At 40.0% G+C, this 25,573-nt stretch overlaps 1 protein-coding gene across 1 annotated transcript in view; it reads right to left on the minus strand.

Annotated features, from left to right (window-relative positions):
* IQGAP2 (IQ motif containing GTPase activating protein 2) overlaps positions 1-25,573 on the minus strand; it is a 307,815-nt gene that overhangs the window by 136,969 nt on the left and 145,273 nt on the right. Inside the window, exons 3-5 of the mRNA XM_032277951.1 lie at positions 17,790-17,946; positions 9,315-9,392; positions 4,079-4,155 (exon numbers count right to left, since the gene is read on the minus strand). Coding sequence (XP_032133842.1) covers positions 4,079-4,155; positions 9,315-9,392; positions 17,790-17,946 — 312 coding nt within the window. The remainder of the gene's footprint in view (positions 1-4,078; positions 4,156-9,314; positions 9,393-17,789; positions 17,947-25,573) is intronic.

The raw sequence follows: 25,573 nt of genomic DNA on the forward strand, positions 1-25,573 counted from the left end.
CAGGCTGATCATAAACTCCTGACCTCAAATAATCTGCCTGCCTCGAACTCTCAAAGTGCTGGCGTGAGCCACCATGTGAGTCACCACTCCTGGCCTCTATCTATATATATATTATATATATATACAGTATAATATATTATACAGTATATATATATATAATATATATTATATATTATACTATACATACTACATGAAAGAATAAAGACCAAGAACTTTGAGTAAGCCAAATAGCCCCAGAAAACGGAAGTGCCCCACGTTAAGGAAGAACCAAGGAGCATAGGTGGTGACAGAAACACCTGGTAGAAAGAGGGTCCAGCACTGGTGGTCACATCCAGTAACTAAGTGAAGGCAGGACTAGAAACATGATCTGAGATGATAAGCCCCAAAGCCTAAAGATCACTGGGTACAGTCAATCCCTTGTTTCCTAGGGGATGAAGTCTCTAGAAAGCCCAACTAATTAAAAAAAAAAACACTTAAAAGGCACACATAAGCTTTTAATAATGTGAATGGATCAGGCCAATACATCATTATGACAGGACAATGGATTATACAATGCTGGTCAAGTGAGACTTAGAAAGTAAATTATTTCAGGGTGATAGGGAATGGGGGCAGGGGTGGGGGCCAAATTGTAAATAAAAACCTACCTGAAAGCCAGGTACTTAAAAGTAAATGCAGTCTGATTTTTTTTTTAAACAAGGAAAGTTTAGCCTGATGCCTGTGGCCAGGGTCTGACTCACCATGGGAGAAGAACCCAAAGTTGTGCCATGGTCTGACCCACTAGCGATCCATCAGAAACCTAGATCTGTAATCACGGCAGGTTTGAAGGGGTATTCTTTTGTTTCTGGTGCCACTAAGATTATGTCAATTCTGGGTAGGTATCAAAATAATATAATAGTCAGGGACAACTCAAAATTAGCTATAAATGCCAAACAAAATGAGTGAAACTTGCAGTATGGGTCTTACAGAATAGGTTTCAGTGTAGTAAATTTGTAATAATGTACCTGGGCATTTCAACTTCTCTTTAAGGTATCTGAAGTACTCAAAATATTAGTTCGACTAAATTATTTCAATTCTTTCAAGGAATTCACTTCTATGAAAGTTCAAACAAATAATAGTGGTTTAACATCATTTATCATAAATCTTTAATAAGGTGGGCACTAAAGAGCATGCCAAAAAGTGTTCTTACCCATGCATAAAAGGCCTCCAGAGATTTTAAAAAAATTAGTATAGTAACTAGTTAGCAAGGCTATCACTCTGGAACTGGTTCCTTTTCCTTGCAGAGGGTTTGTACCATTCCAAAAGAAGCCACAAAAGGCAAACATGCCATACGCAGTATGCACTTTAAGTCCAAAGATATCAAAATAGTTACAGTAGTTTTCACTTGGTGTTGAGATAGTGGGTAGTTTAGCTTTTTCTTTAACATTCTTCCTGAATTTTCCTAACCACAATGAGCACACCTCTTGTTTTTTGAAAAAAAAAAAAAATGAGAAAAAGACACACATTTCTTTAAAAAAAGAATGATGCCATCACCACTAAGGTGAATTTGTCTACATTAGGTGAAGCTTGAGAATTTCCTCCAGTGCTGCTGTGGCAATGTTCACGGAGTCTGGCTTAAGAATGCCAATCTAAATGGACACAGGGATTGGTGAGTGTAGGACACGAGACTGGGATCAGAAATAAAACGAAAAGGTGAGGGGCAGGCAGGAACAGGGAAACAGAAGCAAACAGGAAACAAAGGCAAGTACCCAAGAGATCTTAGGGTATTAAGCCCAAATCAAGATGACAGGGAAGAGGAGACAAGTTTGGTCAGGGCTAAGAGCTAACTTTGTGCAACATGTCAGGCCCACAGGCTGGGGCAGGAAGGAGGCAGCGCCTAGCAAGCTTAACTTCCTAGAGGAAACTTCCCTGCTGGCTTCTGAGCTATATAATCAGAAACTCTAACCTGCCTAATTACCAAGTAATAACAACTCTCAAATACAGCAGCAGTGCTGTATTTGCAGCCAGGATGTAAAAGCTGAAGAACATGCTAGTTCATTTCCATCATCACTTCTAACTATGCAGCAAGCGTATTTATTAAATCCATTGTATTTATCAGAGGGTTGCTCCTCAGCTTCCAAATGTGTCTTGTACAAAAGAGCAGAATATCAGCCTCCTTTGAGTGACTGGCTAGATTTTAAATCACAGCAGGAACAAGTTTTGGTGGGAAAAGCATCAGATACACTTGGGACTTCTTGATTCCATAGTGATAGGCAGCTAGACAATAATTCAGAACAAAGAAAAGTGAGGAGAATGGTTATTTACTAAATAAATATTGCTTTTGAAGATAAAATATCCTCCTTAAGATCAGGTCTGGTGAATGACATGACCCAACAGGAATCCCCTCCAGGATGAGTAAGAGTAATGGAGATGTTTATGATGAGTAACTGAAAAACACAGTCCTGGAAAATATCACATCAATATTTGCATACAATTGGCAATGATAAACAAAAAGTTGTTTTTTTCTTTGTTTACTAAGCTATTCAAGCCATTGTTAAAACCATGGCAAATACACATTTGTAAGCCTAAGTGAAGTTCTATATATTTCCTTTAGAAGAACTGTGATATCACCAGAAAGGAACTTAGCATACCATTTGTTTAAAGCTGCTTAACATGAATGTCCAAGGTGTCCACTTAGAAAATCAATTGAAACTTACACAAGACAGCACATGAGCATGCAACAGAACTAGAGATGAGCACCATGGTGTGCACATATAGCAATGGCATTAACCAGTGGTGGCTGGCTCAGCAGGTTACAGACCCAGTACTAACTACAGTGTTAAGTAATCATTCTAAGATCTGAAAAAATATTTAATAAAGAATATTGGGCAATACAAGTTGAAAATATGCCTCAACATAAGCACTTTTACACATGCAGCTTTTAGAAAACCTGTGGCATAATTATACTCTAGCTACATATGAGGAGGCAGCAGAAAAGTAGGTTTGTTTGTATTGTTGTTTTTCTTTTTTTAACCAGTGGTTCTAAGTTGTTAGAACAAAAAAACCATAGCAAAGGCACCTATACTTGGTCTGTATTTCTAGCAACTGTCATCTTCCAAAGCAATCCCACCCGTGCTGACTAGGGGGTAAAGTCAAATTATATGACATAATCAAATTTCTTTTCTGGAAAGCCAATACCGCCATGAATTATTGTAGAAATATTTTCCTTTGGAGAGGAAAAGAGCCAGGAAGAAGTCAACATAATCCTCTAGGCAGAATACTCTGCCAGGAGAATGACTTCTAGTGATAAAAACACAAGGCATATGTTCTAAAGGAAATTTAAAATTTAACCAGACATGAAGGCTTCCAAAACCATTATCTGTGTGTACTCAAGACAACAGCCACAAACTGGCTTTTTAGAATAATCTTTGTTACCTTCTAGAAATCACATTTCTCCCAGGCTAAAAAGATAAAATGCAATCTGTGAACTAGCAGAATTTCAGCATTTTTCAAAAATTAAGTTGTCAAACAACTGCTTTAAAACAATGAATGTGTCTTGATTTGACTAATTTATACCAACTATTATGTTTCTTCTTTATCCTTAGGGTACAAATTCTATTGAAGAGAAGGTCAAAAGAAACCATTCTTACCATTATATTTTCTTAATCTATGATAAGATTTAAATTAAATTATAATTTTAACTGCATTAAACCAAAATTATGACTATTAAAGTCACTCATTTGATATATTTGCATTATATTTGTAAACCAGGTCATAATTCAAGAATATAGTAGTACATTATAATTGGATATCTAAAAGTTTCAACTTCAATTCTCTCTTTATTATACTTAATGGTTTTCATTCATTTTCTGGTTTTCTATTTTGAGTTAGATTTTTAAAAATCAGAAAAACACTTTTCAAGTTTAAGGATTGTTTATATGTGACCATTATTTTAATTTTGTACCAGCAAATCCAAAACAATGGAATCTAATAAAAAGTTCTTCAAACTATTCAAGTAACTTAAAATCTCTTTTAAAATTGAAATTTTAGTTTTATTTAAATCTACTCCCTAGAGTGTCTTTTAGCTGCATTTTCCCCCTACCTCAGTGCGTGAATGCAATATATCATTCTTGGTATGTTTTTCCGATCATAGACATCTGTTGTTTCTGGATAAAATATCTGGAAAACAAAATAAACAATACTTTTATTATACATTTTTGCTTCATTTTAACTCCCTGAAATGATCCTATTTTGATTGTCCTTGCTATCCTACAATTATGTAAATATGGAGGAACCTCTCCGGCACTGCTTCATCCTGCAGTGGAGATAGGCCAATCACTGTATCTGGACCCCTGCCCGACAGCATGCCTCTTAGTGGTCCACAAGAGGATGGTGGGGGCCCCAGCCAGCTACTCCAAGAAGGCTGTGTCCACAGTGCTGGTGGCAGTGTTTCCTTTCACAGGGCATGAGCACAGGTGGGCTCTGCCTCCCTTCATACTCCTGTGACTTCCCAGAGGTCCCACGGGCCTGAGAAAGGGTGTCCTTTTAATAACTACTTTATTTCATTGTTAAAAACTTGGCATATATGTTCTGTACACATGTATACATGCATATATAATACAAACACAATTTTAAAAAGTCTGCTTAAAGTAATACATTTTCACCAAATAAAATCTGGAAAGTATATAAGGTATGAAGGAAAAACACCTATGACCCCACCTCCCAGATTGCCACTGTTAGCAATTTTGTCCCTATTTTTCTTCTGGTCTTTTTTTCTATATGTCTCTGATTTTGTAGGTTTATAGATATGTGCGCATATGGAAACAAAATTGTACTTAGTGTAAACCTGTTTAAAACACTTAACAACACAAGTATTTCCCATCCCCATCATTATTCTGTAAGACTATTTTTAATAGATGTATATGATTCTTTTATATTTTTGAATCATAGCTTAGCCAGTTCCCCATGGTTGAAGATGGTTTGTTTTGCTTCTAATTTTTTCCCTATTTTAAGCCACTGCAATGAATATTTTTGCATTTTCTTCTTTCTTTTTTTTTTTTTTGAGACGGAGTTTTGTTCTTGTTGCCTAGGCTCGAGTGCAATGGTGCGATCTCAGCTCACCACAACCTCCACCTCCCTGATTCAAGCAATTCTCCTGCCTCAGCCTCCCGAGTAGGTGGGATTACAGGCATGTGCCACCACGCCTGGCTAATTTTGTATTTTTAGTAGTAGAGATGGGGTTTCTCCATATTGGTCAGGCCAGTCTCAAACTCCTGACCTCAGGTGATCTGCCCGCCTCAGCCTCCCAAAGCGCTGAGGTTACAGGCGTGAGCCATCACACCCGGCCTATTTCTGCATTTTCTGAGCATCTGATAATTTTGGATAATCATCTAAATATGAAATTACTAAACTGAAAGGTCTGAACATCAAGGTTTTGAACACACTTTGATACTCTTTTCTTTTTAAAACATTTTTATTTTAGGTTTGGGGTGGATATGAAGGTTTATTACACAGCTAATGTGTGTCACATGGTTTTATTGTACATATTATTTCATACTCTTTTTCTTAAACTTGAAAATAACAGCCTGATAAGAAACAGATTTCAGGCCAGTTGCAGTGGCTCATGCCCGTAATCCCAGCACTTTGGAGGCTGAGGGGGGCAGATCACCTGAGGTCAAGAGTTCAAAACCAGTCTAGCCAACATATAAAACCCCATCTCTATAAAATTAGCCCGGTGTGGTGGTGCATGCCTGTAATCCCAGCTACTTGGGAGGCTGAGACAGGAGAACTGCTTGAACCTGGAAGGCAGAGGTTGCAGTAAGCCGCATGCACCACTGCACTCCAACCTGGGTGACAAGAGCGAAACTCCGTCTAAAAACAAACAAACAAACAAACAAACAAACAAACAAACAAACGAATCAACAGAAGAAACAGATTTCAGAGTGAGGCACCAAACTTCTCTGTTTCTAAGCACACACAAAAAATAAACTTGAGGCTTTTAAAATTAAGATAATCATTCAGACATTATTTGCTTTAAGTAAATATTTTATAAAAATGAATTCGAAAACTAAAATCATGTATCATATGGTAGTACTTGATACTCAAGGACAATTTTCTATTGGTCATTGAGAAGAGCTGAGAAAAGAAAGAAACAAAATTTCTTGAGCTAATCACTAAATACTTAAAGAAATGGCAGTAGCCTAGGAAATTTAAAAAGCCTTTCCAACTTTCTTTTAACACATTTGCTACTAAAGTGTCAATGAGAAGAGGATCACCAAATTCAGAAGAGTATTAGCTGGGTGTAGCAGCGTTTTGGAAGGCAGAGGCAGGCGGATCACCTGAGGTCAGGAGTTCAAGACCAGCTTGACCAACATGGTGAAACTCCGTCTCTACCAAAAATTAAAAAAAAAAAAAAAAAAAAAAAAATAGCTGGTCGTGGTGGAGCACACTTGTAGTCCCAGCTACTTGGGAGACTGAAGCAGGAGAATCAGTTGAACTCAGGAGGCAAAGATTGCAGTGAGCTGAGGTGGCACCACTGCAGTCCAGCCTGGGCGACAGAGTGAGGCTCCATCTCAAAAAACAACAAAAGAAAGTATTACCAGGTTTAAAGTTCTCTATGTAAGGAGAGAACAACTACAACTGCCTCTTCCCTTTCCTTTAAACAAGAACCTGTTATATTTATATTTCTCCTGGAAAGCCATTATACATGTCTTCCTTCAGCAAGGAGATGAGATCAATTTATAGTTCACCAGAACGTTTTATTCAGCATTATATTTCCAGCACCTAGCATGATACTGAGCACAGAGTAGGCACTTAATATTGATAAACGAAGGAATGTCAGTTAAATGTAATACATCAAAATCAATTCAGTACACAGTTAGTTTCTCGCCCCCTGCAATGCAATATATCAATGACTTCATAATAAAAACCAATGTTAAAATAGAATCTGCTATATAACACCACTTGTTTGACCCTAAATACACACAACTTGAAAAGGTTTACATCAAATCGATCAAATCTAATAAAATTATCCGAATTTGATGCTGCCTTATACAGAACAATTCTGTTTAAATTCTTTTTTTAATTAATCTGTTTACCACCCATTCTCTAGTTAGTACTTGCTAAATCACAATCCAGAAATATGAATTATGTATTATAGTTAGTTCTTAGAAGGAAACAGCATCTAACGTTCTGGGCATTTTAGGATAAGAGAAAATAGTTTGATTAAAAATGACAGAACAAAATTTAAATATTGATCATTTCAAGATAAAATGAGATTGAGCTAAAAGAGATATGGGCACAATTATATTAAAAATAGGCATTCATAAATTACATTTAAGGAATCTTCTGTTTCTGTGGTAGTGGATGTTTTTCATTGCAAACCTGGCACAACAGAGGTCTTCATAACTCAGTAGCTTATCCTCTTGACCTCCAGCAAGATCACTCCTAAATAATTTTTAAGAAATAGCTGGACAGGCCAGGTATGGTGGCTCATGCCTGTAATCCCAATACTTTGGGAGGCCGAGGCGGGCAGATCACCTGAACTCAGGAGTTTGAGACCAGCTTGGCCAACATGGAAAAAACCCGTCTCTACCAAAAATACAAAAAATAGCCAGGCGTGGTGGTGCATACCTGTAAACCCACCTACTTGGGAGGCTGAGGCAGGAGAATCACTTGAACCTGGGAGGTGGAGGTTGCAGTAAGCTGAGACTGCGCCACTGCACTCCAGCTTGGGTGGCAGAGCGAGACTCTACCTCAAAAAAAAAAAAAAAAAAAAAAAAAAGCTGTACATACTAAGCAACACTAGGAGCAAGCTATTGACCCTGATGGGTCTCAAGGACCACATGCAGAGCAAAAACAATGTGACTCAAAGGTTACCTGCTATATGATTACATTTATATACTGTGCTTAAAATGCCAAAACTATAGAAATGGAGAACATATTAGTGGTTGCCAGGGAACAGGGCTGGGGAGGGATGCAATCAGAAGGACCACTCTTCTGTGTGCCTGTGTCTTGACTGTGGTAGTAGTTACACAAATCTATTAATGGGATAAAACTGCACAGAATCATGCATACATGCACACACATGCACATTCATACAAATAAATGCATGTGAAATGGTGAAAACAGAAGAAAGTCTGTAGTCTCATTTACATTAATACACCAATGTCAATTTAATATGTACTGCAGTTTGATGTCACCACTAGGGGAAAGCTGAATGAAGGATACACATAGAAGCACTATTTTTACAGCTTCCTGTGATTCTATAATTATTTCAAAAGAACAAGTTTAAAAAATAGTTCTACAATTTTTGTCAGATGTAATTATTTCCTCATTTCCTCCACTTGCCTAATTCTCTCACAGACTTTAGGATGCCTGCTCTTTGAATTTAACAAGCACTGAATGTTTGCTGAGTAAATTATATTTAGGAGATCTATTTTCAGAGTAAGAGCTATAACCCCCTAGCCTTTACAAGTGATATTATGCGTTATAATAATAATTTATAGGCCGAGTGTGGTAGCTCATCCCTATAATCCCAGCGCTTTTGGGATGTCATGGAAGATAGATCGCTTGAGCTCAGGAGTCTGAGACCAGTCTGGCCGACATGGCAAAACTCTGTTTCTACAAAAATAAATACAAGGATTAGTTGGGCATGGTGGCAGCTACTTGTCTGTGGTCCCAGTTACTCAGGAGGCTGAGGTGGGAGAATCACTTAACATGGGAGGTGGAAGTGGTAGTGAGCTGAGATCCAACCACTGTACTCCAGACTAGGTGACAGAGCCAGGTTGTCTTGAAACAAAATTTTGTAAACAATAATTTACAAAAAATAAATTTACAATAATTTACAGTAATAAAATATATAATGATACAATGAGTTTTTCTTTTTTTTTTTTTTAATAGATACAGGGTCTTGTCATGTTGCCCAGGCTGGTCTCAAACTCCTGGCCTCAAGTGATTCTCTCACCTTAGCCTCCCAAAGTATGCTGGAATTACAGGCATGAGCCACCACACCTGGCTGAGACTTGGAATCTTTATGTGCAAATAGCAACACAAGAAAGGGAGCTGGCTGTTTTAGGCAGATCAACTACCTACCAGCTATAGCTTGTTCTGCCTTATTTTGTACACACTTTTACCTGGCTGCTCTCAATCTGTGCACACCCCTCATTCTGAGTTCTTGCCATATGTTACTTTGGATAGGTCTTTCCGTATTTTTTAGTCCTCACATTTCTCATTTCTACATTAACATAACCCAGCCTCCAAAGTCATTGCTTATAAAGAGGTGTTTGTGCACTACCCCTTTGCCCTTCCAGTTCAAGTTCCAGTGTGTGAAGGCTTACCTTGGGTAGACCGATAGACTCCATTGCTCTTAACCACTGGACAGTATTATCGGTGTGTCGAAAATGAAGGCCGGACTTCTAACATGAGGATAGGAGGGAAAAAAGGAGAGAAGGAACCACACAAAAAGTGAGTCATTTTTAGTAACTTTTTTCATGTACAGGATGCTTTTCAATTGTACTTCTTTTGGAACAGAGTTATTAATGTTCACATAAACAGAGACATGCTAAAGGAGGCTAGACTGTATCTTGGCAACATCCCAACCATCTGTCACGAATCATGAATTTCCATAATTCATACATTTGAGGTAAATTCTGAACTAGAATCTCCAAGGCCATTTAATGTCTAGCAATGCTTAAGGATGTTTTATGAGACACATGTACACAGGCATGGGTGTACACACACACACACACACACACACACACACACACACACATGCATGTCGTCTAGATTTTGGCAACCATGGCTGAGAGGCCTAGCAACTTCAGAAAAAAACAGGATTTTTAGAAGATTACATTTTCTTTTGGTTCTAATCATGAATGTAATATTTCTGCAGAAAACCTGGAATAAATGTAGCCAAAATACAAACATGAAAACATAAACAAAAAACATCCTCCAATTCAGAGCTAATTTTATTATTGATTCTTCTAATTTAACCCTGATCTTGGCCTTGTATAAGAAGCAAACCTTCACCAGAAACATTTAACGGTATCTTTTTCTATCCCTACAATAAAAATAGTTTTTGTATATCTTCCATTTCTTTTTTAGTCATTATCAGAGGGTCATTTCTTCTGCACAGTCTGTAAGTATAGCATTCTTGTCTGTATCACATAAAAATTTATCAGGAATGAACTATTAAGAAATTTAAAATGATCTTTTGATTTTCACTTATTAAATGCGTAGCACAATGTTATCTGTTCATTGTAATTTTAAACAAATGTACAAAACAATAACTATAGCAAGTTTCACCATATAACCAACATTCAGTAGTAATCACATTTAGAAAGTTTGGCTCTTCCCACCTTCTGTTATCTTCTACATCTAATAATTTGTTATATAAAAAGTATTTTCATGGCTTTTAGAAATTATAAATTATAATCAAATTAACATTTGACAAATGTTTCTGCCTTTTTAATGATAGCCACTATTCATGATTGAACCATGTGTTCCAATCGCTTTATGTAAATTATCCCTAATTTTCAAAATGCCCTAAAAGGTAATTAACATTCCTATTTTTTTCCAGTGTTCATAACAGCTTCATTTTAATAGACCAGAACTGTGAATAACGGAAATGTCCTTTAGTGGGTGAATAAGATCAAACAAACTCTGGTGCATTCATACAATGAAATAAATTCCTTTCTTTCTTTTTTTTTTTTTCTTTTTTTTTGAGACAGAGTCTTGCTCTGCCACCCAGGCTGGAGTGCAGTGGCGCGATCTCGGCTCACTGCAACCTCCGTCTCCTGGGTTCAAGCAATTCTCCTGCCTCAGCCTCCTGAGTAGCTTGGACTATAGGCATGCACCACCATGAACTTTTTTTTTTCGATTTTTTTTTTTTTTTTTGTATTTTTAGAAGAGACAGGGTTTCACCATGCTGGCCAGGCTGGTCTCAAACTCCTGACCTCGTGATCCTCCTGCCTTAGCCTCCCAAAGTGCTGGGATTACAGACATGAGCCACCTCACCCAGCCATAAATACCTATTTTTTAACAATGTGGAAAGATAGGCCAAAAAGATGAAGTGATTTGCCTAAAGTCAAGTAGCTGTGAAGTGGCTGAACTGGGATTCAAGACTACGTCTCTCTGGATCTGAAAACCTTTCCTATGCTAACACTGTCCCAGAGAAGAATGCAGGACCTAGATTGTTCGATTATTCTTTGGAAGGCAAAAATTAACTAGTAATGAAATAGGTAGAGGAAGGGAGAGTTCAAGGAAGGGATGGAGGGAAAGGAGTAAAGAGAGCCCAGAGAGTTGACAGGTCAGACCATACTGTTTGAGTGTTTGTAACTCAGCAAAAATTTGCTTAATACAAATAATCTTCAAAGGCCACTCTGTGACCATGGAGAAACAAGACAAAAACAATCCACAATCAAGTCTGAACCAAGACAGAGATGAGAACCCTCTGTGCCACAAAATAAGGTCCCCCTCTTCCAACTAATATGAGCTACTCTGCCTTCTTTACTGATGGCAATCTAAGTGCCTATTCAATCTTCCCACCTCCCAGATAAAAATTACCAAGACACGAAATTGATCCCACCTCCTGACAACACCCAAAAGAAAATAGGTTCTTGCTTCCCTAAATTCCTGCTAGAATCACCCAGCACAAGCCCAAATCTACTCACTTCTCTTCCCTGTGGCAATACGGGTATGCATTTTTCTTGCCCAACGAGTTTAATAAACCTAATCTTGTTTGACCATGGTGGGTTTCTGGTGTCCAAAAGTGGTGGGCTCCAACAATCCCAAATCATGTAACAAAGACTCCCATGTATTTAGTGGTTTTTTTTTAGCGAAGTAATCTCAGGAAAGATACAAATCTCTCCGAACCTTGGTTCCTGAGCCACAAAATGCTTCTCTGAGTTGCATCAGTTGTTAAACTGAGAATATATGGAAGGTGTTTAGTTGCAAAGTTAACCTAAGAATGCAGTAACTATTAGCTATAATAATTATTACACTACAAGATTAGGCTTGGAACTTTCATTTACCTTTAAGGTTAGAAAAAAGTTCAGTGCTTCACGTTAAGAGGCACTGAAGAAAAGGGTGGTTATCTTGATCATCTTTCTGCAACAAATGAAATGACAAGATTTCAAATCTTTCATCCTTTTAAACCACCTGTGAATGTTCACTTTAGAACCCTATGATTCATGTTTGCATACTTAAAGAGCACACTTTGGCAAGTGAATTGCAGCAATAACATTACCAATCTACTGAGTGTGCTTCAGTTGGAGTAAAAACGGTCTTCTAAATAGGCTTGAAATAATCTCAGTCCATTATAGTCATTTCTAACTAGTGTTTTCTTCCCCTTCCAGTCCTGTATATTACTATTAGATGAGGTGACATGTCTACAGTCAGATTTAGCCAAGGGTTGATGTTGTCCATACACCTAATTTCTTTCAGGTATTAGACCAGGAGACATTCCACTGCTGAGCTATTACACCAGCAAACATGGTTCATCTAGTTTAAATTGCATAGATAAGGAATTACATGGTCCTCATTGGATGCTAACATCATGCGTATTGGAATCAGAACATTTTAAAACCATGAGGTAGTTTAGAAACCAATAACATTATTCAAATTTGCTTATTTTACAGATGGGAAAACTGAGGGCACAAGTAAGACACTTGAGTTGCCTAACTTGTTAGGCTCAAGGTTAAGACTCCCTTGCAGAACCCCTTACTTCAAGTCCAAATGTTATATTCATTTTACTGCTCAAGTGCCTCAGAACAAGCACTGCCTCCAATATTCACTAGATGCTCATGTCTATCAGGCACCGTGCCAAGTGCTTTGCACGGATCATTCTGTGCCTCACAATATCTCTACAAAGGCAGATACTGTTATTTGGTTGAGGATCCCTTATCTGAAATGTTTGGCATCAGAAGTGTTTCAAGTTTCTGATTTTTACAAATTCTGGAATATTTGCATCAGACATACTCACTGAGCATCCCTAATCCAAAAATCAGAAATCCATAATGCTCCAAGGAGCATTTCCTTTGAGTGTCACGTCGGTATTCAAAAAGTTTTGAATTTCGGAGCACCTTGGGTTTTTGATTAAGGATACTCAATCTGTATTCCCACTTCACAGGTGAGGAAACTGAGGCTCAGAGAGCTAAAGTCAATGGTGAAGCTAGACTCTGAAGTATTTTGATTCTACAGTTCACACTGCTAACCACTATGTGCATGTCTTCCCTATCTAAGGCACGCCTACATATTCAATGAGAATGTATTATAAACCTGCAATTATCAAGGCACTGTTCAGGGTACTCTTTATCTTTGAGCCTTGTCAGACTGAAACCTCTCCAAGGAATGCCGTTTCGTCCTCTTCTTTCTGTTGTCTGCCCCAGTCTGCCTGGGAAAACTCTAGTCTCTCAAGCCCCCACCATGGAAACCTTCCTGGTCCTTCACCATCCAACATCCCCTTTAGAATGGACGAGACTGCTCCCTCCTCCTTGGTCATCTCCCACTGTCATCCAGCTGTCTTCTCCTCACGGTCCTCCAACCATTTCTATTTCCTTTTCAGGATCCACCCCTGGTTTTCCCTCTGGAAGCAGTTCACTTCTTGTCTGTGCAGGCCGCTGTCATTGGTCTGAATTATCCCCTTGCTGGACTCCATCTCCGTCTTCATTCTCCTTCTGGTTTGTTCTCTGCATAGCAGCAACTGATCTTTCTGAAGCACAAACTGCACCATATGGCATCACAAGGCTTCTGATTGCTGTCCCCCCAACATAGCATGAAAGCTCAGGTGCTCCATGGGGCCTGAATGGCTGTGCAGTCTCATCTCTGCTCTTCCTGGCCTCATCTTCACGACCATCCCTTTCAACCACTCCGCTATGGCCAAGCTCTTTTCCTCCCTGTGGCTCCCTCTCTTTGGGCAGTTCTTCCCAGTGTCCACCCCTGACTGCACACGGATGACTTTCTTCTCGCTCTTCCATCCTCAGAGTAAACTCTTCCCCAGAGAAGCCTCATCTCCTGGTTGTTGCTATCTACCCATAACATTGGCTTTTGTGTCTTCCTTTAGACACTTATCACAATTCATAGCTATAAATTCACTTAGTCTGCCTCCCTGCCACCATGAAACCAGGCCCATGTCTGCTTGGCTCACTATCCTGCCATTAGTGCCTAGAACAGTGCCTGGCATGCGACGGGTCTTGATAAGTGTTGGATGGATGAATGAATTCCACCCTATGTGTATTTCTGTAGTGGTACGTCTTTATCTTCCTTCTCTACAACTGTATTGCACTTGTGATATTAATGTTTATTCACCTATAAAGAGCAGTGGTTCTTAACTCAAACCTTAGCAGCGCAGAAGTAAAGAATCACCTGCAGATGATTTATTAAGAGTATCGCTTCCTGGGTCAAGAGATTCTGTCTGACTTAGTAGTCTGGGGTGGGACCCAAGAATCCAATTTTTACATACTCCCATTAGGTGGTTCAGCAGGAGGCTTGAGCACCATTCTTAGAGGAAGGGTGTCACACTCAGTGTATTGAGTACATACTGAATAAAGCACAGAAGACAAGAAAAGGAATGGAATCCTTTGGCTTCTGTGAAACTATTATTATTCATTCCTTTATCCAACAGCTATTCCCCAAGCACCTACTATGGATCAGATCCTGCACCATTCCCTGGGGATGGGGCATAGAGGCACACATGGTGCCTGCCTGCTTTACGATGTACTATGGCATGTGCAAGAGGGACTGTGTCAGGAGCCGCAGCACACATGGCATGGGCATGTAACTCAGACCTGGTGTGGAGGGTGGAGGTGGCCGTGGAAAATACTCATAACTGGAAAGTTGAACTCTACTCCTCAGGACATCTTTCCAACCTGAAATTAATGAGGAACCAGGGTTGTAAATAAGCTGGCAGACAAAGAGAATGGCGTAGCATGAAAGCTCCTGTCTACCTAACTGATGCTCATCAAAGCTGCCGGTGCCAAGGCCAACATATTTTATGGCTGCAGTCTACGCAGACCCTGCACCGAGAGCCTGAGTTCACTGAATTCATGGTTTCCAGACGGCACGAGGGGCAAGGGCTGGGTTAGTGAGAGTTCCCTTGTGCTCTAACGTCTTTGCCTTAGTCCTGTGATTTAGCGCTCCTTGCAAAGAGCTATGTGACATGCTTCAGTCCTGAACAACACAGTATCAGGAAGGTGAGTTACCTGTTTGCTAATATTTCTCTCCTTTCATCTTTTGTATGAGAAATGAAAAGGCCCTAAAATAAAATTTTATAATTACATGGCAAATCACTGAAAGTTTCCATCAAGAACGCTAGGTACTTTCAGGGATTTAATAAAGAAAAAAAGCAAACCTCTTTTCTGCAGTGGAGAAAGGACCCCCCAACGTGGGGTCCTTTCCGTGTGTCTTATGTTTTTTCTTTTAGCTCTGCAAAGAGGGGCTCCCACACCACAGCGGGCCATTGCCTCCCTCCTGCCGTGACTCCCTCCTTCCTGCCCATCTCCCAGCATCACCTCTGTGCCACCCAGCCTTCCAGGGATCTGATGGGGGGAGAGGTGGCATCGCTCTTGTGATGTTTCACTTAGGGATGTCATCACCTGCCTAACCCCCCAAGTATTTTATTCCATAATCAGAAATTGCAAATATTATTTCCCTTGTTCCCATTCCAAAGAGAGGTTGCTATTCATTTAAATAATAGGATCTCTGATTCCAGGAGGAGAAGGTACCTGTTTAAGTTGTGATGAGGCAACTGCCTTGAGGACCAAGGGCTGATCTGGAGGGACGCTCCTATGTTCAAGGTATACAATGTTCCAGGAAGAGAAAAGGACTAGCCCACACACTGCTCTTAGGCTAACTTCCATGAAGGCTGTCTTCTCAGCCTGATTCTCACAGTCCATAAAAGTCAAAAGAAAACCTTTAATTCCCTTTCAGTTGAGCTGGAGCCCACCCCAAACTCTATCATCAAATCTACATAAGTGTTGATACTGACAGACCTAGATCTTGATTATAGCCAGAATAAAAGCAATGAAAAGAAGACAAGCTGTAGTCTACTATGTGGACAGATATTTATTTTGTGGAGAGATGATACAGATGGCCTTTTTCTGGACTTCTCTGAATTTCTAAAAATATTTCTCAAAAAATTTTTTCTAAACTTTAATTTTAGCTGGCTAAGTTATCATTTTATTAAATGATATCTCTATCATTTAATAGAAGGTTAACATGAGCTGGAACTCTGGAGTGAAACTTCATGAACTCAAATTTACTTTAATAAACGTGAACCTTTTTATTTATAACATTATTCAAGGCAAAAACTTTTGTTCGGTTACCTTTTTGACTAGGCTAGAAAAACAGACTCAAAATAAATTTGACAAGTGATCTTGTCCACTGTTAGCCTTAAAGATAATTCAAACATTCTATCCGTGTTTAATATACACATTTAAAGAATATATTTTGCTTAAAGAACGGAAGAGTACTATGAATCATGCAATAAATGGGAAATCATTCCTTTTCCAACTTACAACACATTCCCTGCAGCTGTAAGAGAAATAACTGTTCAGAATACTTGAAAATCTGCAGAAAAAAAATATTGATATAGAGAACTAAATGCATTAAAAAAAAAAAAGATAAAGTTTCAAAGAAGCTTTGGAAACCTTGACCTGCAGCAGACAATAGGTCACATATTGCATCGTAGAACACCAGACATTTAAACATTCTGTTCCGAAGATGCATCGCTAATGGAGAAGCCTTTTAGTTTGGTGTTTGCTTTTTCCTTTTGAATATAAAACTTCAAATGTAAAAAACTACACAGAATAGCATAATGAACTCCTATGTACCCATCATTCAAAATAGTTATGAACTCACAGACAGCTTTTTATCATCTGTCTACCTTTCCCTCAATTATTTTGAAACAAATCCTAGATGTAGCATTTTATCTGCAAATACTTTGATATGTATCTCTAAAAGACTGGAATTTTTATTATTATAAAATTGGTGTTTATTTTGATTTTGTTTTCTTCTCCCTGCTTCTTCTAAATTTAAATAACAGTGCAGTTTTTATTGTTGATCTTACTTCTTCTTTTTCCTATTATTATTATTATTTTAGAGACAGGTTCTCACTCTGTTATCCAGGCTGGAGGGCAGTGGTATGATCATAGCTCACTGCAGCCTTGAACTCCTGGGCTCAAGCAATCCTCCTACCTTGGCCTCACAAAGTGTTGGGATTATGGGCAAGAGCTACCACACCCAGCTGTTATGATGTTTCTGAAAGGGCTAAGATAGCTTTTTATTATCTGATGCTTCCCAAATTAGCCCTGAAACAATTCTTAAAACTAGTTGTACACAAAGTGGTTAGTCATATTTTGTTTTAAACATCAAATGGAAAAGAATTATTGGCTAATTGTTCAACCTTCTTACTTTTTTATCACATTGACCCCAACTCTTTAGGGCCACAAGTTTGGGTACCCAAGATAGGAGTAATAACTGTGTCAGTGGTGAAAAATGGAGTGGTAGCATGCTCCCACTCTTCCATCTACTGGCACTAACAAAGTCAAAAATGACTTCCATGAAGTCATTCATGGAAGTTGGGGGAGGCATTAGCAAGCTGCACAAATCAGAGGTCTCTCAGTTTCAGACTAGAAATAGAAACACTTTGCTTTGTAAAACTGCTGCTGCCTCAGGAATGATACTAACAGGCTTCAAAGACATCCCCCACTCCCCAAAATCCTTACAGAAACACTAAGATTAAAAGAAAGGAGAGGGTATGAAATACCAAACTTTCACTTTTAGCTGGAAGCCAAAACCAATTAGATCTTGGTTACCTTATAACGTGTTTGTTCCACATCATAGATCTTTTTCTCTGATACCATTTTCGGGGCAAAGAACTTGGCTAACTTTGCAAGGTAAACTCCATTCCGGAGCCCTTCTTCCAGTTCAGTGGTTGGTGGCAATTCTTCAACTAAGCAAACTTCCATCCACCTAAAAGGATTAAAAAAATATTAAAGTGACTCCAGTTGGGTAACTTTCTGAAAACGAAGGCAAGCAGTGTTTCGCTGTGTGTGTTGGAGACAAAGCAGGATCTGAAACAAACATCTTTAGGTGTCACTGGTGGGAAGGGAAGACTTTCTGGGTAGAATGAGGATTCTGAACATGAGATGAACAGGGGGAATGAAAGCCCAGAGGCGCTGAACTCACTCTCATGCCAGAGCTCGTCAACTGCACCTTTAACTGAGCCTCTGCCAAGTCTCCTTTGTGCCAAAGGAGAAAAAGGCCAAACCATTTTGTATGGGTGAAAGTAGTCCTGCTGATATTAAAGAAAGAATAATTCCAAGTTTATGAGCCATTGGCAGAGGCAATTCTTATAGGGGCTGTGCCTCAAGGAGCACAGTATAGTCCAAAGTACTATAAAATCTGCAGTTCCCTCAGTCCAGGAATGACTACCAGGAAAGGTAGGAAGGCATGGAAAAGGGGCACTGGAATTAAAAAAAAAAGACAAAACTTCTTTAAATAATACACACTCCTTGTTCCAATACCAGGAACTTATTACAACACACTTATCTTTTTTGCGAAGATACAGTACTTAATGGGTTCTGAAAAAAATATCTTAGACAAAGATCAGATTAAACCTAAGATGTTGTGCCAGTATTGTAGAAAAGAGAACACCAAGGTCAATTACTGGCTCAAGGACTTACAGTGGGAGAGGAGACAGGCCAGTGCACATTTCACAATGGTGTGCTGAGGATCTGCCAGAGGTATGAGAATACTCCTTTCTCGAGTAACTATCACCTACTAGAAGATCCAAGATGCCTGTGTGCAGTTCTCAGCAGGGAGCCCCCGGCCTCCCTGCCACCCAGCTACTGATCTACAAATCAAACTATTAGCATGAACACCATATCTATACAGACAGTCTCCCTAGAGGATCATTAACACAATAGCCACTGATCCTGCCAACACCTGGCACACAGCAGAGCACCATGCCGCAATATTAACAACTGATCCTGACCCAAGCCGCCAACACTGTAATGTGTCTGAACCGCTTGTAGCTCTGAATAACAACTTTATAAGTTCAAGAAGCCCCTCATAAGTGGTTATGACAGACCACTTATTAGGCACTATAAGACTGGAATCCAGTAGTCCTCCCTTATCCAAGGTTTCACTTTCTGCAGTTTTAGTTATCTGAGGTCAACTAGTCTGAAAATATTAAATGGTAAGTTCCTGGAATACGCAACTCAGTTTTAAAGTGCATGCCATGCCGAGTAGTATGATGAAATCTCATGCTGTCCCACTCCCATCCCTTCCTCATCACAAGATGGGTAAGTGCAGCACAACAAGATATTGTGAGACAGAGAGGGTCCACATTCACAGAACTTCTATCATGGTATATTGGTATAATTGTTCTGCTTTATTATTAGTTACTATTGTTAATCTCTTTCTGTGCCTAGTTTATAAACTGAGCCTTCACATAGGTATGCATCTCTATGAAAAAACAGTATATTCAGGGTTTGGTGCTATCTTCAGTTTCAGGCGTTCACTGAGGGTCTTCAAACATGGATGGGAGGGTAATAGTGTATATGAGAAAAATATAAACATAAGCCTTGCCTTCAAAGAGCATTAAATATAATTGAGAAGGCAACACAATACCAAGGAAAAGCCAGAGAACCATATGAGGGACTATGATGTGCAATGCTACATGGTAGGATACAATCAGAAAATGTCTGGGAGTAAAGGGGAATCACTGGGCGATCACTGCAGCAATCAAGAAAAACATTAAAAAGGAGGCAGAACCTGGACTTGGCCTTGAAGAATGGAGTACGGTAAGTCCTCACCTACTTGGAAACTGTGAATTTAAGCAAAATAATGTGTAACAAAATCAATTTTACCATAGGCTAATTTCTATAAACAAGTTACACTGGGCACTATGGTTCATGCCTGTAATTCCAGAACTTTGGGAGGGTGAGGTGGGAGGACTGCTTCAGGCCAGGAGTTTGAATCAGCCTAGGCAGCAGTGAGGCCCTGGTTCTCTTGTTTTTTTTTGAGACAGAGTCTCGCTGTGTCACCAGGCTTGGGCCAGGCTGGAGTGCAGTGGTGCAATCTCGGCTCACTGCAACCTCCGCCTCCCAGGTTCAAGCAATTCTGTTGCCTTAGCCTCCCAAGTACCTGGGACTACAGGTGCACACCACCATACCCAGCTAATTTTTGAATTTTATTTTTAGTAGAGACAGGGTTTTGCCATGTTGGCTAGGATGGTCTTAATCTCTTGACCCCATGATCCACCTGCCTTGGCCTCCCAAAGTGTGGTGATTACAGGCGTTAGCCACTGTGCCTGGCCAGACCCTGGCTCTCTTAAAAAAAAAAAAAAAAAGAGCCGGGCATGGTGGTGTGCACCTGTGGTCCCAGTTACTCAGGGGATAGGGTGGAAGGACTGCTTGAGTTTGAGGCTGCAATAAGCCATAGTCAGGCCACGGCATTCCAGCCCAGGCAACAGTGCAAGACCCTGTCTCTAAAAAGAATTAAGTTCCTATTGCCTATTTCGGGTCACAAAAACACCAGCAAACTTCTAAATAAAGACCAAAACTCTTCTATGTTAAATACTGAAATAAATGTAAGCTATACGTACAATTAAGAAAGATTAACATAAACTTTTGGTATAATGAAGGGGCTCGGAAAAAAAAAGTAAGATAATTCTTCACTCTCTTATTCCAGTTCAGGGTCTTGGGTGGCCGCAGCCAATCCCCACAGTTTGTGGGCGGGGGGCACCAACCCTGGACAGGATGCGTTCCCACTGAAAGACACGCTCACACCCCTACCACACTCATTCAGGTGGGACAATGAGGCACATCAGGTAACCTGGCATGCGCATCTTTGGGATGTGGAAGACAACAGGAGTGCCCAGAGAAAACCCACACAGAGCTGGGGAGACCACACAAACTCCACAGTGGCCACTTCTTGCTCACCAACATTATGAAGAGATGACATCCAATGAAACGATGTTATTGGAGGACCTGCCGTGGCTGGGGAGGCAGGGAGAGAACCGGAAGCTGGGGAGAACAAAAACTAAAGGCATCAAAGAAACATGGCTGACTCATGAAGAAAGCCCAGAGAAGACAGTGGGCTTTGGGGCTCACGGGGAGAAGACAGCCATGAAGCTGGGCCCTCCCGGTGATGCCAGGCTCTGGAGGGTCTAGCACGCGAGGACAAGTGTTGATATTCATAACCACGAGAAGCAGGGAGCTCCTGGCAGCCTCGCAGAAGAGGAGTGAGGGACTGACAGTGGTAATCAGAGAGAACTGAGCTGGTATAATGGATGCCTCAGAGACCAAGTCCTCTGTCAGGCCTTTCCCATTGTGAGGTGTTGAGCGACAAGATCAGCCAGGAAGAAACGGGAAGGAAGACAACCAAGAGACATTTCCAGGAAACAGTAAGAGGACCTGGTGACAGCTCAGAAAAGGGAGTCAAAAGACAGACAAAGATTGTCAGCCAGGGAGAGGCACTGAGGCAAAGGGAGGGTTCTGCACTGGACTCAGCCACATGGTGGAGGTATGACTGCAAGCAAATCCCCTCGCCTCTCCAAGCCTCAGTTTCTCTCCTCTGCTAAAGGAGGGGTGTTGGTGATGAGAAGAAGCTAGTGATCAAGTCCTTGCCAGCTCTAACATTCTATAGGGCTGTGAAACAGGAAGAACAAGGAACAGGTAAGATGCGATGTTGATGAACTTACTTTTCACATACTTTTCACATTTGAGCCTCACATCAAATAAACTGAAGTAAGAATACCATGGACTTGCTAAATTTTGAAAAGAAGAAATCAATAATAATGCTGCCTTAAAAAAATACAGCCAAGTTAAGAGCCACTGCTCTAGACCAAGTTTCTAAGCTAAATAAACTAATTTGAGTATTAGGTGATTTCACAATAAAACATATCTGTTTACAAATAATTACATTTTCAAATAATTATCTTGGGAAAGTGCAAGAAATTGTTTCTTACACAAAAATATATGGATTTTTCTAACAACCTGGTAGTTGGGGTATATGTGTGCAGGGTAGGGCTGGGGGTAAACCGGCAATTGGTAGCAAGAATAGAGGAGATAAGTTGACAACTGGGAGCAAAGGGCAGGATGCAAAAATAAAAACTCTGAAGTATGATTATTTCAGAGTTGGGCTTGTTTCTGAAAACAGCTAATCACAGTTATTTTTGTCTATATTAAAATATACGTGCACTTGGTTTAAAACACTGATACCAGGCTGGGGATGGTGGCTTATGCCTATAATCCCAGCACTTTGGGAGGCCAAAGTGGGCAGACCACTTGAGGTCAGGAGTTCGAGACCAGCCTGGTGAACATGGCAAAACCCCATCTCTACTAAAGACAAAAATTAGTCAGGCATGGTAATGGATGCCTGCAGTCCCAGCTACTTGGGAGGCTGAGGCAGGAGAATTGCTTGAACCCAGGAGGAAGAGGTTGCAGTGAGCCGAGACTGCATCACTGCACTCCAGCCTGGGTGACAGAGTAAGACTCTGTCTCAAAAAAAAATTAAAAACAAACAAACAAAAAAACAAAAACAAAAACAATTTAAAACAAAAAACAAACAAAAAACACTGATAGCAAAAACTTAGCTTAGTGCAACCTATTTAAAATATAGGCCATGATTAATTCTTAAAACATTAGGAACTGCTCAAAGGCAAAGGCCATTTCTTCTTTCTTTCTGTAATTCCTTTGTGACTAGAAACCTGTTTACACAAAGCAAGTACCCAACATATGGTTATGAAAGATTCTGACAGCCTAGGAAAAAGTTTCCCAAGCGTCACAGTTACATCATAAAATCTTTTAAGATATTGCCAAAAAGTTACAAAATGTTACTTTTTTTAACATTAGGCATTAACGGAGATACCTCTTTTTCTCTGCCTTGAAAGCCAAAAGATGATGTTATTATCAATGACAACTAGTACTCATTGAGCACTATTTTGTGCCAGAACCTGGACTTGATACCTCATGGGGATTACTATTGAATCTTCTCATGACCACCCATAAGAAAGAGGTGCTATCAGTATCACCATTTGCTGATGATTTTCCCGTGTTTTTCTCAGATTCTGTTGATTTTCTTTTTCTTTTTTTAAATTTTTGTTTCTTCTTCTTTCTTTTTTTTGTTTTTTCTTTTGAGATTCTGTTGATTTTCTGACATGATGTCTGAGGTTTTCCGAAGCTCAGAAAAGGCTAAGGCCACATAGCTCAATAAAGTTGCCAGGGGTCTCTGCTCCTCTAATTCCAACTTTTAGCTTCTCACAACTCACCAAACTGAATCCTCCAGTCTAGGCCTAGTGTGAAAAAAAAAAGTGGTAACAAAATACTCCAGGGCTACTTCCAGAGTAGTGGTCAGAGTTCCACTGCTTGGAGACACAGATGTTGTCACTGTTTCAGTATAAGGTCAGAGGATAGTATATTCGCTGCCAGGGTTGAGGAGATTCCTGGGGATTCATTTACTCTCTCAGAACTCCCTCTTTGTCACCAACCTTGCAACAGGCACAGTAAATGGTCCAGGTTTCCCCTTGTGATGCCGTAGCAGGGCAGAGGTGGGATACAGGAAGCTTAGAGCCTATTCAAATGCAGTCACCCCCTCAGGAAGGCCCACAGGCCTAGAGCTCTCAAAGCCCCTTCCAATAAGATATGACTCAGAAACTTGTATGAATTATCAGTCCATATATGATCAATAAACAAAACTATTCTTCTGTGAGAGGTGACACACTCTGCTGACAGGATAACCAGTCAGACTGGGTACTTAACACTGCTCTAAAGGTATTAAAATCCCTCACAATGAAGCAGGAGCCATGATATGCTGGAGTGCAGTGGCACGATCTCGGCTCAATGCAACCTTCATCTCTCGGGTTCGAGCAATTCTCCTGCCTCAGCCTCCTGAATAGCTGGGACTACAGGCCTATGCTACCACACCCAGCTAATTTTTATATTTTCAGTAGAGACGGGGTTTCACCATGTTGGCCAGGCTGGTCTTGAACTCCTGATCTCGTGATCTGCCCGCCTCAACCTCCCAAAGTGCTGGGGTTACAGGCATGAGTCACCATGCCCGGCCAATATGCAAACTTCTAAACTAGCGCACAATCATCATGTGGGCTGACTAGGCTTTGGATTGATTTTTTAAGTATAAGGAAAAAACTTCAAGCACAGATACTGATATAGAAGTTAAGAAGAAATCACTCAGGCAGATAGCAAGGGTATGGGAGTCCTTGGTAAGGCTTCTCTTTTTTATGAAAAGCAGCCCCAAATCATATCCTAACACAGAGCAGCCTGTGGGCTGGGAGCTCGCACAAGTGAATGTCGGCAGGAACTAAGGACTAGACATGTTCAAGATGACGGCTCCATCTTCCCTTCTCTGCCAGCCATGTGTACTGTAAAGGAGCAGACATGATGGTTCCATCAACTGGAAAGTCCATTAGCATAAGGAGATTAGGATGGGGCCACCAGCCTTCCCAGTGCATTATGTAAACGTCATACCTGATTGAACCAATCTATGAGCCCTATGTAAATAAGACACCGCCTCTTAAAATCAAACTATAAAACTCAAGGCATTTGCTACCATCAGGTCCTTTCTGCTGGGAGACCCATTCTTAAATAATGCTTCATTGTATGAATACATTACATTTATTTATTTATTTATCAGTTTTTGGACATGTTATTTTTCCTCCCAACTTTTAGACTATTGTGAATGATGCTGCTATAAACACTTGTGAACTAGTTTTTGCACTGACATATCATTTCTCTTGGGTATATACTCAAGAGAATTCCTAGGTCACAGGGTAACTATATGTTCAATCTTTTTAGAACTTTCAGACTGTTTTCCAAAACAGCTGTACCATTTCCCCTTCCCACCATCAGTGTATGAGGATTTCAATTTCTTCACATCCTTGCCAATACTCTTCTTTCTGATTACAGCCGTCCTAGTGGATACAAAGTGGCATCTCATTACGGTTTTGATTTTCATTTCCCTGAGGGTTCATGATATTCTGCTTCTTTTTATGTGGGTATAGCCCCTTTATGTACTTCTGGAGAAATGTTTTTCAAATCGATCTCTCATGCTTTAGTTGAATTATTTGTCTTTTTATTTTTGAGTTATAAGAGTTTCTTACATATTCAGTATACAAGATTATTTGATCTATGATGTGAAAAATATTTCCTCCATTCTATGGGCTGTTTTCACTTTCTTTTTTTTTTTTTTTTTTAGACGGAGTTTCACTCATGTTACCCAGGCTGGAGTGCAATGGCGCGATCTTGGCTCACCGCAACCTCCGCCTCCTGGGTTCAGGCAATTCTCCTGCCTCAGCCTCCTGAGTAGCTGGGATTACAGGCATGCGCCACCATGCCCAGTTAATTTTTTGTATTTTTAGTAGAGACGGGGTTTCACCATGTTGACAAGGATGGTCTCGATCTCTTGACCTCGTGATCCACCCGCCTCGGCCTCCCAAAGTGCTGGGATTACAGGCTTGAGCCACCGTGCCCGGCCTTCACTTTCTTAATGGTGTTATTTGAGGCAAAAATGTTTTTATTTTGATGAAGTCTCATTTATCTAATTCTTCTTTTGTTGCTTATATTTTTGGTGTTCT

The sequence above is a fragment of the Sapajus apella genome, unplaced genomic scaffold (assembly GCF_009761245.1).
Source record: "Sapajus apella isolate SASKATOON/1434 unplaced genomic scaffold, GSC_monkey_1.0 scaffold1, whole genome shotgun sequence".
NCBI classification, from domain to species: domain Eukaryota; kingdom Metazoa; phylum Chordata; class Mammalia; order Primates; family Cebidae; genus Sapajus; species Sapajus apella.